This window comes from Malania oleifera, chromosome 3, assembly GCF_029873635.1.
Source record: "Malania oleifera isolate guangnan ecotype guangnan chromosome 3, ASM2987363v1, whole genome shotgun sequence".
Classification (NCBI taxonomy): domain Eukaryota; kingdom Viridiplantae; phylum Streptophyta; class Magnoliopsida; order Santalales; family Ximeniaceae; genus Malania; species Malania oleifera.
The window spans coordinates 24,943,287-24,957,520 of record NC_080419.1 but is presented as its reverse complement, the minus strand read 5'-3'; the positions used below and the strand labels follow the sequence as shown (position 1 = coordinate 24,957,520).

Here is a 14,234-nt window from a genome sequence, read left to right as displayed (position 1 = left end):
ACATTATTGCAATTTCAAGCACACTTTTGAGTCAAATTTTTTAAAAAAATAATTAAGTATTCATAATTTTCTATAATAAAAAAATTACCAATAAGAATTTATATTCTTAAATTTAAAGTTTAACTTACATCTCACCTGCTAGTAATTAGATATAATTTAATTGCAATAATTAAAAGTAAAGTATCCTTTTCAAAAATTTATGAAGAAGTTCCTACTTTTTAATGATTACTTGAGATGAATAGTAAGATAATTTTTTAATGTAATTACTGCTAGAAAAAATTCAACATTTATTTTTAGAATCAGGTGCATATCTTTTTTTAGAATAGGCATAGATTTAGCATCTTATTCATACAAAAAATTTGACTCATTCATTGTTATTTGCATTTCTCTAAACATTAAATTTTTAGGCTTCTTTGGATCTTGAATAATATTCAAAGACAAAAAAAGAAAGAAAAAAATTGGAGGATTTCATCTTTTCTCATTAGTGATAAAAGAATGTGAGAAAAAAAAAAAAAAATATATATATATATATATATACAAATATATAAAAAATATGATTTTTATTTTACATCTCATTAACTTTTGATTTATCTTTATTTTTAATTATATTTGAATAACTTTTCCTTTTTAATAACATTTAATATAGAGAAAATATATAAAAACCTATTTTTCTCATTGTTTCTTTTTCATTCCTTCTCCCACAAAATCTTCTCATTGTTTCTTTTTCATTCCTTCTCCCACAAAATCTTTTGATACAAACCGAACCATAGATTTCACCAAGTAAACACGCATGAGTTCCAAGTTTTTTGTTGTTGCAAATGTACGGAGGAGGCTTACCGCGCTGTGTTGCCCTTCAGGTCTCACCTTCCCATCAGTTCACTTCACCAAAGCCTTCATTTTACCTTCCCATCTTCCATTTGTTGAAAAATCTCTTCACCTTCAGTGATGTTTACATCAAATCTTCATTTCTTCACTTTTCCTGATGTATACACCAAATCCTCTCTCTCTCTCTCTCTCTCTCTCTCTCTCTCTCTCTCTCTCTCTCTCTCTCTCTCTCTCTCTCTCTCTCACACACACACACACACACATACACACACACCAATGATGCAATTGAAGTGTATCACTCATCCAACAAAATGATGAATTACTGAATGAAAAAAGGACATTTTATCTTGAAATATGGGAAATTCTGTCACGTTCATTAAGGGCACATGTAATTGATAATTAACAAGTAGCATTGGGAGTATGCCTATAGGCTATTTCTTTTGTTTCCAACCAAATGACATTTTCCTAATTAGAGACAACAAAACATGTATATATACAATTGTAGCTCAATTGTTAGTTTAGTTAGCATGCGCTTAACAAAACCCTTCCTGTTCTCGACTATGATTCATCATCTGAATCCTGCACAACTTTGCTCATCTTTGCCCTCTTTGTCTTAGGAAGGGCAGCTTGATCTTCATCGGATGCAGGATCTTCTGCAGCCAAAGGACTGCTGGCCTCAGGTGACAACACCTTCTCTGATCCACCTTCACTTTCATCACTGTCATCAGATTCCTCACATGATTCATCTTGAGCTGCATTGTCATTGTTATGATTGGGAGGGCCATTGTCCTCAACAATATCATGTGGGTCTAATATTTTGAAGTCTCTGTTGGTACTACGTTTCGCACACCTCAACAAATTAACTTTGCTTACATTGCTAAGCTGGATGAGAAAATTTTCATAATCTTCTATGTGGTATATCAGGTCTGGTATGCATCTATTCTCCCTTTTAATCTTGTTGATAATTCCCTTGCTCTTCACATTCTCTTGCTGTCTCTGTGACCCAAAAGTGATCCAGCCCATCAACATGGAAATGTGTTTAAGATAATAAAAGGTGTGGTAACAATTTTTTACAGAAAATAGTCAACATTAGCCAGGAATACCTTTTGAATCTGTGCAACAAAGTTATACAGAGGACCAGTGAACTCTGTGCAAGTTTGTTCTACAACCTTCTGGAAACTTAGGCTTGGTAAAAGCTGCTTACAACCTCGCGGGGCAATTTGAAGCTTTGTAATCCGAGCTAATTGCTTGTAAACCCTTGCAGCCAATCTAAGTAAGTGCTCTGCTTGAGGGTCTGCATTTTTCCTCAAAAAGGAAATTAAAAAAAGGGCTTAATATAGACGAATTTACAGAAACACGGCATTTTTTTTAAAGCAGAAGCATACCTTTAAGGCTCATCAACACAAAACAGGATAGTACTCTCACAACACCTTCAAACCTCCTGTAAAGACTTTCTTCGAATGCTAACAGAAAGACATGTTCTCCATCCTGATCAAACGAAGTGCTTTTCTGGGCAACTAGAGAGATTGTCTTCAATTTTGTTGTGCCCCACTCTGTCTCTGCAACCGCTGATTCTAGTATCTTCAGAATAGAAGAAACAATAGCCGTAGTTGTTGAACAATTGATGATGGGGCATGTTTCAGACTTCTCCACTGGACTGCTACTCTCTGATCCCACAACCGCTAACAGCTCCGCAGCCATTTCATGAGCCAAAAACAAATCATTTGTGGGTGAGATTAAACAGAGAGCAAGCTTAACCATGCTTCCTGCAACCTTGGGATTCGTAATGCCACTGCTTCTGCAGATATAGGCCGCCCAATCTCCGTGGGAATTCCTCCAATTGGGAGGTAGACTTTTCCCCACCATCAATATTATGTCACAGAGAACCTAGGAGGAAATCAATACTTTAAATGGTTTGTTTTTTAAAAAGAAATGCTGGGGAGAAACTGGTCAGAGATTGCTAATTATTAAAAGACATGCATTTACCTCAATTTCACGAAAAAATGAGAGTGCTAGTAGCTCAAAGAACAATGGCTTTATGCTTTTCTCAATAAACAATTCTTTACTTCTTATATTTTGATCATCAATTCTAGAGGTTGACCCACATTCACCATCCTTCCCAGCATCTACAATATCTATCGATGAATACACAGTTGTTGAGACTAATACCAACTCTTCAAACACCCCTGTATGGAGTGGACTCTGAATACTAAATTTTATCAATTCCTTCAAGCAAATTAAGGCTAAATAAATGTGCTCCTTTCTATCTTCAGCATCCTTCCTTCCTTTACCCTCTTTCTTCTTTTGATCAATCTCTAGCTTTGATCCTGACTTAAGCAGCCAAACCAGCTTCAGCAACGGAGGCCCCAAAATCCTGATATCCCCATATATCAAGGTGTTAAACAGATCATCCTTTTCCATAGAAGGGAAAGACTTTATCTGACGAAGGGAAGCATTCAAAACAAAGGATATAATTTTAGAATAGCCCAGTGATGTCTTGCCTGAAGAGGAAAGGCTGTTCTTCTGAGAAATTGCAACATTATCAGCGCAATCAATATTAATCAATTCCAGTGCTGTCTGCAACAATTGGTGAATGCTTGAAGAGCATAAAAAGGGTGTCCATTCTTGAAACAACTTTGTGCGACCCAAATCAAGATTTTCCAGAACATCATGAACAGTAACTCTTAGATTTCCTTGTCTGATTCCAGTACCTTGTTTTGACATGTGTATATCCTTCTCCAACAAATCATAAAGATCAACAAAGTCAATAAGTTCCTTCTCAAGATCTGCCTTTTTTGCATCTGTTGCATTCTTCAACTCAGCGGCAATAATATTTAGCATCACCTCAACAATTCCAGATAAAACAAAAGCACAGTATCTGCCCTTATCTTCTTCAAGTGAGCCTGCATCCTGCACCTGAGCAAGAATGCCTGATCTGACAAATAAAGTAACGCTACTGAAGCTTATAAGAAAGATGATAGTTCTTCATGCTTTAAAATCCGAAAATCCCAAGAAAACATCTAAGAATGCCCAACAGGGATCTGAAATGTATAGAGAAATTATAAAGTTCATTTTATAAGGAAAAAATTAATCATATGACACTGTTTTAAAAGGCTCAATCGAGGATCGCCTCAAGGCACAACATGCCTAAAACGCCTTGAAGCTCAATCTAAAATACCAAATACCAAAAAGGCTAACGCATTATATGCTGACACTAATGCATTTTTACAAAAAGCACGCCTTTTACGCCTTTTTAGTTGAGGCTTACGCATTTTGGGTGTGCGATTCTCAAGTAAAAATTGGTTCAAAAATTTTAACTACATTTTTGTATAAAAGGAATCTCCTAATATGAGTTGATTTCTAGAACTCTTGAACCTCAGTCTTTCCAAAATAATAGAGAGTTGTATCTTAGATCATGAAAATAGTTTGAACTTTGTAATAGTATAGTCATCTCTTATCATGTTTATGTCATGTATTCAAATTAGCAATTTTTGAATGGCCGACAAGTAATTTACAAAGTATATATAATTTTTCTTTCTTACATTATATTTGTGATTTTCTTAATTTTTTTATGTTTTAAATACATAAATTTGTGTAATCTTAAAAATAAATTCTTAAAAGGCTTATGCCCCAATGCCTTAAGGCTTACGCTTCACCTTTTAAATGTTAAAATGCCTCACATTATGCCTTCGCCTTTTACAACATTGATACAACATAAAGGCATCCATAGCAGCTCTTAGAATAACAATTTGTTACAGATCGCTATACTAAATGTTTATTCACTATCCTCATTACTGATGACTCTAAAATACCTAGATATGCCATATGGTAAATTTTGCATGATGATTCCCAAATGACTAATTGATAAATCATGTGTTGACGTTGGAACATGCAGCATCTATATGGTAATATACCATCAGCACTTTGTATTTTTGGATATGAGCCAATTAATCTCTATAGTTTGTTTTCATAACTAGGTAACTTGGAAGCTTGGTTTTTAATTTCTAAAGGACAGATGCTGAGTAGCCTTGCCTTTTTGCTGATGTTAAACTATTGTTGGCTACGTTCAAAATTCAAATCCCACAGCTCTCAAAAGACAGACAATGTTTCTCTGCTCCTGTTGCATGAAAGCTGGTAAATTTCAAACTTTTGGTTGGCCACAAAATCTCATAAGAGGGCAAAACTAAGTATATTATCTAGTTAATGGAAACTATTGACCATGCACAATTTATTTGAATTATATTCCAAAAGTATTTATTTCCTTGATAAAAACAATCTTTGACCAAATTATGAATTAATCTCTATTATTTAATATAATTTGGACAAAAGGTTTCTTTTGATATTCCTAGAAATATGAAATTAGTTTAAATATTATCTTGCCATATTTCCCTGGCATTGAAATATTTAGAGAATTGCAAGAGTTCAAACACCAAAGAACTTACATAATGCTGTCAAAAGGAGAACACTGAAGCTTAAGGAGCAAAAGCGCTTGAAGCCTATAAATTGACAAGTGAAGCGGCTGTACAGACTACTTTTCTTACATATCAATATGAGCTTGCTCACTTGGCTCATTGAATCTTGTTGAAAGCTCACGTCTTCAATCATCTGCATTTATGAGGCCTTTTATCTTGTAATTTTTGGACCATTCCTTGAGCTATAGCTATGTTTTTGAAATGTTTGGGTGTGTGAAATCCTGTCCTAGTTAGAGTACACTTGTGGATGGATGGTCCTAGAACAATGCAAGGTTAGGAATCTTGCGTGAGGAAAGTAACTCCTCGTGGAAAACCAAGATTTTTTGTGTCTGATCTTTGCCGAGAATAGGATTGTGATTAGTGAAAAGCTTAAGAGAGATCCTTGGGGAGTGGACGCTAGCACCAGATTTGGGTCAAGCCACTATAAATTGCCTGTCTCTTTTGCCCTTACTCTTTATGCTTTTAATTTTATATTCATTGAGTTTGATAACCATGAGTTGTGAGAAATAATTACACATGGATAATATAAAATAGAAGATCAATCTGATGAAATGATCTGAAAAAGATATAATTGAAAGTTAGGCTATGAATGTGCTATTTTGTGCTTTAGAAAAAAATGAGTTCAATACAGTTTATCGGTGTGACCTGCAAAATAAACATCAGATAAGAGTAGAGGTCACATGCAGAGGCACAAACAACAAAATCAAAGAAACTATAATTGATATGTCAGTGTGAAACTCTGAAGTGTAAATGGAACCTGATGAATCTAGTTAAGACATGTTCACTAGTTTACCAACATTACAATGGTATAAAAGCACTTGGAAAAGTCTATATTAATGTTGGAATGGTGAAAGATTCTCAAGTGCCTACTTGGAGACCCAAAGTCACTGCAGTTCAAGAAACGAAGGATTTGAATCAGCTAAGCTTGGAAAAGTAACTTGGATCTTTAATGATGCACAAGATCAACCTGATTGTGACAAGAATGATAAAAACAAGAAAAGTGTTGCACTCAAAGTTCACCCACTAATCAAGCAACGACAGTGATCAAGAATCAAGTGACTTCAAGATTATGATCACAAAAAATTAATGTAACTTTCTCCTTAAGAAGAAAAAGCAACTAAGAAAGAAAAAATCAAAGAAAGATCATAAGGAAAATCCAGCAAAAGGAATGAATCATGTACCTAAATATTTGTTACGAGTGCAAAAGACCTAGACACTGCAAGTTTGCTTCTCTGAAAAGTTGATAAGACAAAACAAAGCCTTGATTGCTACTTGGAACGATAATGAGAATTGCACCTCCAATGAAGAATTGAAAAACGAAGTAGCCAATCCTTGCCTAATGGCCAGCATTGAAAAGGAGGTATTTAACTCTTTTTTTTTAAATGTTAAGTCCTATTCAATGATTTACAAGATGTTTATGCTAATATGTACAAAAATTTTTAAAAATTAGCATTTAAATTATTGATTCTTTTCTCAAAAATGAAAATATGTCCTTGAAAAATGAAACTGATTATTTAAAAAAAAAAAATTTTGAGAGTTTGACAAATGAACTTACAAGGTTACTAGAAAGTATGCCTCTAGGCCACAATGCTCTTTGCTTTGCAAGGGTAGGGGTAGGGTCGTCACAATGTATGCAGCCTTAGCCCTGCTTTTATGCAGAGAGGCTGTTTCCTTGGACTCAAACCCGTAACCAACCGGTCACAAAGGAGCAGTCTTACCGCTGATCCAAGGCCTGACCTCATCTTACAAGGTTACCAGAGGTAGAGAAAATTTTTGAATGGTATTACTTGCCAAAAAGGTGGAATGGATTTGATCAACTCAATAAACAAAAAGAATACAACAAGTTTTTTGTAAAAACAATTTCTAGCAATACTACTTTCATTGCATGCAACTATTGTAGTTGTAGTAAAACGGGAAATTTAATAAGATCATGCTTTGCTAGAAAGAAGTAAGTAATCCATCTTTTGCACCAAAACAAAAATCATGTGGATTATGAAGAATATCTTACATAAAGCTAACCCACATGGACCAAAAAAGAATTGGGTACCAAAACCAAATGTTAAATTGCTAGGCAAGTAGGTTTCTCTTCAAACTAGAAGAAAGGAAGATAAGTGGTTCTTGGATGGCATACATGCACGCAGCATATGAATAGTGCCAAGTTGAAATTTGCATCAATGACAATCAAAGATGGTGGGCGCATAATTTTTGGAGATAAAGGCAAAATTATCAGTGAAAGGTCATGTTGGCAATAGCTAGGGGCATAAAAGGACAAGCTTACTTGCAAGCTACTCAAGCTCAACTCAACCCAAAACTCGCTTTGAGTCGAGTTCAAGTTATTCAAGCTGCCTAACAGTTCGAGTCCCCAAATGCTTGACTCGCGAGCTCTCAAGCTCAATCAAGCTTTTATAATATACATATAAAAAATACAATAATTAATATATTTATAATTTAAAACGATAATGACTATTATATTATAATATATTATATTATATTTTGAATTATAGAAAAGGGGGAGGGTCTTTACTCCTTGCAGATTATGGTTTCATTTTGTTCTTCACTCGCCTCTCCACCCTCTCCCTCTTCCCTCAGCACAGCGGCCCCTCAGGCTCTTAGCGTCAGCAGATCTCACCTCTCAGCCTCTTCCAGCAGTTGCTTCACTTCTCAACAGCTTCTTCCAGCACCTGCAGCCCTGTCCTGGAACTAAAAACTGCACTACCTGCTCACAGCTCCCCTGCACGACTACACCTCCATCGTCTGCGCTGGGCTGCTTGCCATGCTTGGCTGCTGACTTCGCTACAGGTTCTCTCTCTCTCTCTCTCTCTCTCTCTCTCTCTCTCGACTTTGCAATGATTGTCAGGGAATGGTTTCCCCCTAAAACCACCAATTGTATAGTTACTAGTCCTGTAGTCATTATGTATCAAGGGAGAAGGATACCTTTATAGAAAAAAAAAAATTCAAAAAAGACTTCCATTTAAAAATGCTAGGTTCATTGAGTTGGAATTGGTATGCACTAATGTTTGATTTTATATTTAATGATCCAGTGGCTAAATTTCATAGTCCAAACTGTTATCAAGCTGATCTGGCCTGCACAATAACAAAGAAATGTGTGTGTGTGTGTGTGTGTATGTGTGTGTGTAAAACCCCCCACCAGCTTGGATGAAAGAGAAATGAATATGGTGTATTAGTCATTTAAGAGAGAAGCTATTCCAGTCTTTGAAAAAATTGAGACCAGACTTCTAAAAAGGGCATCTGAACCACCCTCCCTCATCTCTCACATCCATAAATGCTATTGCAACCATGTTCCATGGATGGCTCTACCCCAAATCATGTCTCCACTTCCCCTTGCCTTCCTTGAAAAGCAGTTTATCTAATCTTAAAAACAAACCACTCTTCCTATAATGACAAGATTAGTTGTTAACTAATTTGTGGTGCTCCAAACCACAAAAGACTGAGAACATGGTTCTTACAGGACATCATGATGATTTTAATTGGAGGTTGCAAAGTGATTTCTCAATTTTGTTCACCTACCTCCTCCTCGTTATTGTATTGAAACAGTTGATGTTATTTGCAAGTGTTTGATAGAATGGTAATAAAGTAAGTTTCAAATATTGATGTATAAAAAGTTTGGGCCCGTTTAGTTTTGGGAAAGAGTTTCCATTTTCCATTTTAATTTTCCAAAGAACTACAAAAAGTAAACTAATTTTTTAGTTTTACAGTACTTGCATGCAAAAAATGAAAAACAAAAAAGATTTTGGCACCTCATGCTTGTGAAAATAGTTTTATTTTTCATTTCCAATTTTTCAAACAATAACAAAAGCACCACCTTATTTTCCAAGTTTCTATATTTGTATAGAAAAGTTGGAAAATATAATTTTCTTTTTTTCTAGATTTTTATTTCATACTCTGTATTTGGGTCTGGGAGCATAAAATTGGGATCTTGGATTTCAAATATATAGTATCAAATTGTATTGAGTTTCTTCTAAATCCACACAATTCCAAATCCAAGTCCCAAAATCCATAATCTCAACTACCTTATATAATTTTTGGAAAATTAGAAAACAAGTTTGTACCTTTTGTCATTATTTTGAAATTTATAAATAAATATGAAAAAATGTTTCACAAAATTTAACTAACTCTTTATTTTCCACCTTCTAAATAGGAATCTGGAAAAACTAGGAAAAAATTTGAAATTCTAAAATTTTTTTGGAAAAATTAAAAAAAATGGATAATAGAAAATGTTTTACATGACTAAGGGGCTGTTTTTGAAAAGTACAAACCAAAAACGGAAACCAAAACCCGAAAACCATAACCTACTTGGTTAATATTTTAAAATTAAAAACTTGATTAAGTAAATGCTCATTTTTGTCCTTGAATCAAATAAAAATTGAAAAAATATGATTAAAATAATAAAAGTACAAAATAATTTAAAATTAAAAATATAATAATTAAAATAAAAGTATAATTAATTTACTTATTATTATAGTTCAAAATTGACTTTAAAAGAACAATCTTATTGTACAAGACAATTGAAAAATAGTTAAAAATGTTTTGTAAATGGATTTTAGGTTTTTATTAATTTTTTGAAAATTTAGGGACAGTTTTATTTTAGTTATGTTTTAAGTAAATGCGATCATTTTATTTTAATTCTAGTTACAAATATGTATAAAATGAATGATTTAATTAATTCTAGATATAAAAATATTCTAGCAACAGGTTGCTAAAACAACTTAAAATCATAAACTTTAATGTTCAATTTTTTTTGTAAATTGCTGAAAAGCGGAAAACAAATAGAAATAGAGCAATGTAAACAAATACGTTATTTTTCATAATCTATTTTTTCATTGTACAGAAACAAAAAGACAAGGACCCCTTGAGGTTTGGCAAAAAGACAAGGACCCCTTGAGATTTCAAAAATGTCACAGATTTCTCTTTAGTTTTGCCGAAAAGACACAAATCTATTGAGGAGATGTTTGTGTCTTTTTAGCAAGCCTCAAGGAAGCTCCTTGGAATTCTCGAAACCTCAAGGAAGGTCCCTGACATTTTTAAACCTCAGGGGAGATCAGTGCCTTTTTATCAAATCTCAACGGAGGCCGGTGTCTTTTCCCCAAAACAAAAAATAGAGAGGATGCTAAACAGACCTTAGTTTTCTTTTATTTTTTAAATGATATATAATCTTTATCATATAAGTCAACATAAATTTTTCTTTTTGTATGTTTCTCTGGACCTACACTATTTGAGTGTGCCAGTGCTAATGATTTTTGTTTCTAAATCTTGAAAGACATATTCTCAAGAACTAAAAGGTTAGCTTGGGGAGGTAAGATGTTTCGTGTTGATCTTATGCTCACATTTTAAAATATTATGGTTCAATATGGTCTTCAAAAGATTAAAGAAGTTATTGAGGATATTCATGAAAATGAAGTTATATCAATGGAAGTCAAATAAGGATAAAGATGTTCTTCGAGATTGTGCAATAGTGACAATTGTCAATCAAAAGTTGATTTTTGATTGCTAAACACGTTGGGACTCAACTTGTCACGACAACCCGGACCCACCAAATACTGGCATGTGTGCAGCTACGAACTGGGAAAAAGGGGTGAATTTTGAAAATGTGATTTTTGTGGAAATCATAGCATATGGAGTTGTCACTAACCTTTTGAAGTGTGGTTAGAACACTTGATTACTACCCAATTAAGGGTAGAATCGGTCTGCGTCACCAAAGTCGAGCTCGAGAGTGGTTAAGTGAGGGGAAGGTATTAGCACCCCCTACGCGTCCGTTCTTACGAACGGTACCAGATTAATTGAAAATTATCCCAAAATAAATTTAATAAGCTTTTGAAAATTACTCTCTTTCAAAAATCAAAAAAAAAAATGCACAAAATAAAATATTATATAAGTATTCCCTCATAACCGGGGCATACCATACTCCGAAGAGCTCAATGCCTCCCATTGCAATCATCGGGATCAGAAAATCAAGAAAATAGTTAGGAAAATACGCTCCCGGGATTTTGAAACTTTTATAGAATTTTCTAAGTGAAAAAGTAATATTCCGGGAGGTTTTGGAGTTTATTCGGGATGGAAGCAATTTTCGAGGCCTCAAAATACTTTTGTGATTTTTTTCGGAGTATGAAGAAATTTCTTGGTGATTTTTTACTATTTTTCCCGAACTTCAAAATAGCACAAGTAAAATTAAGACAAAAACCATGAAAGTCAAAGTTTGAAAATATTTTTGGAATTTTCTAAAATTTTTGTGATTCTTTTGACATTTTATGATTTTTGTGGATTTTGGTGAATTTTAGAATTATTAGAGTAAGGATAATACAAACTGAACAGGTTCAGTGCGGTTCATAGGATCCAACCGATTCGGGGAGAAAACCGGAAAGGTCAACTTGTTTAGGGTCTAGTCAAGACCAAAGAGTTTAAGGTATGGGTGTGAATAGATGCACGGATACTGAGTGTATCGGCGTGTGTGCATGTGCATGTGTTGTCTACGTGCATGAATGTGCGTGCATGCGCATGAGTGTTGAATGCATGGGTGTGTACATGCATGTGTGTAAGTATTAGAATGCATGAGTGTGGACATGCATGAATGAAAGTGTGTACATGTGTGGGTGTGTACATGCATGTGCATGCATGCATGTGTGTGTGTAAGTGTTAGAATGCACGAGTGTGGACATGCATGAATGAAAGTGTACATGTGTGGGTGTGTACATGGATGTGCGTGCATGCATGTGTGTGAGTGATGGAATGACTTTAGAATATTTTTGGGATTTTTCTCTTATTATTCTAGATTTTTTTGGCATTTTTCCTGAATTTTATTAGTTTTTTATGGATTATTTGAAACTTTGAAAGAAATTATTTAAAATGAAATAAAAGAAAAGAAAAACCGGTTCCTGCCGATTTGGGGAGGGGGCAGGACCGGTCCAACATCGACTGGTCCAAGAGTGACTGGCTTAAGGTCGGTCAAGTCGTCAAGGTCATAGGAGTCAACGGTTCATGGGAACCGGTCAACGAGTGGGGGAGACCGGTTTAAAACCGGGTCAAGGGTGCCACGCGTCGCCTAGCAAGTGGGAGCTAGGGGATTGGCCCGGATTGATGAAGTGGACGGATCGTGGTGGTCCATTCAAGAAGGCGATCTGATGGTAGTGGAAGGGGCGCGCTGCAAGCTGATGTGTGTGGAAGTGAAGGCGCCATGCTGGCAAAATTTTCCCCTAAATATTAACTGGATAGCCTAGGAGCACTCTACTACATCTCACTACTGACTCTGTCGGTGTAGTTACTAACAATTCGGTGTCTAACCGTGTCGCCTCTCACGTGGTGGGTCAAGAGTCCATCATGACTCCTCACACGGTCAATCCTAACCGTTGATGGACAGAGGGATCGGATGGTTGGGAAGAATGCTCAGGTGCTTGATACAGACAGGGTGGCGCAGAGTGATCTGGGTCGTTGGCGGAGGCGTTGATCTAACAGTGGGCATGAACGGCGCCCACCAGTATTGATTGCTCGGGAAACGGAACGAACACGTGTTGCTAGACAGGTGGAGGGACGAGCGAGCATTTATGAAAGGGAACTGGAAACATTTAATGAATTCTACGCGGGGTGATCTCCACCGTTGATGTGCTGCCAGGTGTCCTCAATTGATCCGGGGAGCTGCCACGTGACACGGACGTCTACCAGAGTGTGATCCCAGCCGTTGATGGCATACAGGGATCTGAGCGTGAAGGGGAGGCCACGTAATTCCCTTTGATCGACGATCAGGGTGGTGCCATAAGTCTGAATCGGACAGTGTCAAGGTAAGTCATATTTAAACTGAAAATTTTTAGTTTCATCATTTTCCACTCCTCCCATTCTCGCACACCCTCTTCTCTCTACTTCTCTTTCTTCTCTCTTCTATGTTTCTCTCTTTTCTCACTTCTCTCTTCTCTCTACTTCTCTTTTTTCACTTCTCTCTTCTCTGTTTCTCCCTCAGTCCCTCTCTCTGTTCTTCTCTCTTTTCTGCAACTCTCCTTGCTCTTTTCCCTGCTTCTTTCTCTTAAGTAGGCCAAAATGAGGCCCAAGACCCTAGTAATTAGAAAACGGGGAAGCTCCAAGACGCCTCAGATTGATCCCGTGTTCGGTGGAAAGAGAAATAGATCCTCAGAAAGATAAGTTTTTTTTTTTAATGCTTTTTATTCTGTTTTCTCTTCTATTTTCTTCCTTTTTCGTTTTACTGTGATGTGTGATGTGAATGGGGGTGCATGTGAGGGTCTGTCCAGGTTAGGGTTTCAGGTGGGTTGGTGAGGTCGAAGACGAATCAACTTGTCTTCAACTCGGTGAGTGAGTGTCAGAATTTACTCGCGCGAGTCAAACCGGTGAGTGTGTGAATCAAACTAGGGTTGACACATGCGAGTCAACCCGGGTGAGATGAGTGGACTCAAAAGAACCCCGAGTGAGCTACGTGGGCTCTGTCACGTGTGGGCTTCTGGGTTTTGAAATTCAAATTAAAACGGGCTCAGGTTTAAAACTCGAGTGGGTCGGGGGGTGTTTGAAAATGGACTGGGCCTTGGTTTAAAACAGGCTCTAGGCCGGGGGTGTTTGAAAGTGGACTGGGCCTTGTTTTTTCAAAAAAAAAAAAACAGGCCAGCCCAATTTGATTTTAAAACAGGGCCTCTTTGGATTTTTTTTTTTTTTTTAAAAGAACTGGCCGGCCGAATTTAAATTTTAAAACAAGGCTTCGTGGGTTTCAGAAAACAAGCCCGGGTGAATTTTTTTAAAAAAATTATGGGCCTCTGGGTTTTTGAAAGCAGGCCCGGGTGAGTTTTAAAAAAGGGTCATGGGCCTCTGGGTCGGTTGAAAAGGGGTTTGAACCCGAATTTGGGTTCGGGATTGAGGTTCAGGTTTGGGTATGACCCGAGCGAAGGTTAAAGGGCCCGGGCTTCAAGTTCGGGTTCAGGTGAGTTC

At 36.2% G+C, this 14,234-nt stretch overlaps 1 protein-coding gene and 1 long non-coding RNA gene across 3 annotated transcripts in view; one reads left to right on the top strand and one right to left on the bottom strand.

Moving 5' to 3' along the window:
• Positions 1 to 690: 690 nt before the first annotated feature.
• LOC131150776 (uncharacterized) lies at positions 691 to 4,959 on the top strand. Its single transcript, XR_009135601.1, has 3 exons — positions 691 to 857; positions 1,443 to 1,505; positions 4,803 to 4,959. It is a non-coding gene; the product is annotated as an uncharacterized LOC131150776 (long non-coding RNA).
• The window catches only part of LOC131150775 (uncharacterized), a 38,780-nt gene continuing 25,688 nt past the window's right edge, over positions 1,143 to 14,234 (bottom strand). For both annotated transcript variants that reach the window (XM_058101715.1, XM_058101716.1), the window contains 4 exons: positions 2,812 to 3,755; positions 2,211 to 2,712; positions 1,929 to 2,119; positions 1,143 to 1,821 (listed from right to left, as the gene is read on the bottom strand). In XM_058101715.1, coding sequence (XP_057957698.1) covers positions 1,384 to 1,821; positions 1,929 to 2,119; positions 2,211 to 2,712; positions 2,812 to 3,755 — 2,075 coding nt within the window. In that variant the 3' untranslated portion in view covers positions 1,143 to 1,383. The remainder of the gene's footprint in view (positions 1,822 to 1,928; positions 2,120 to 2,210; positions 2,713 to 2,811; positions 3,756 to 14,234) is intronic.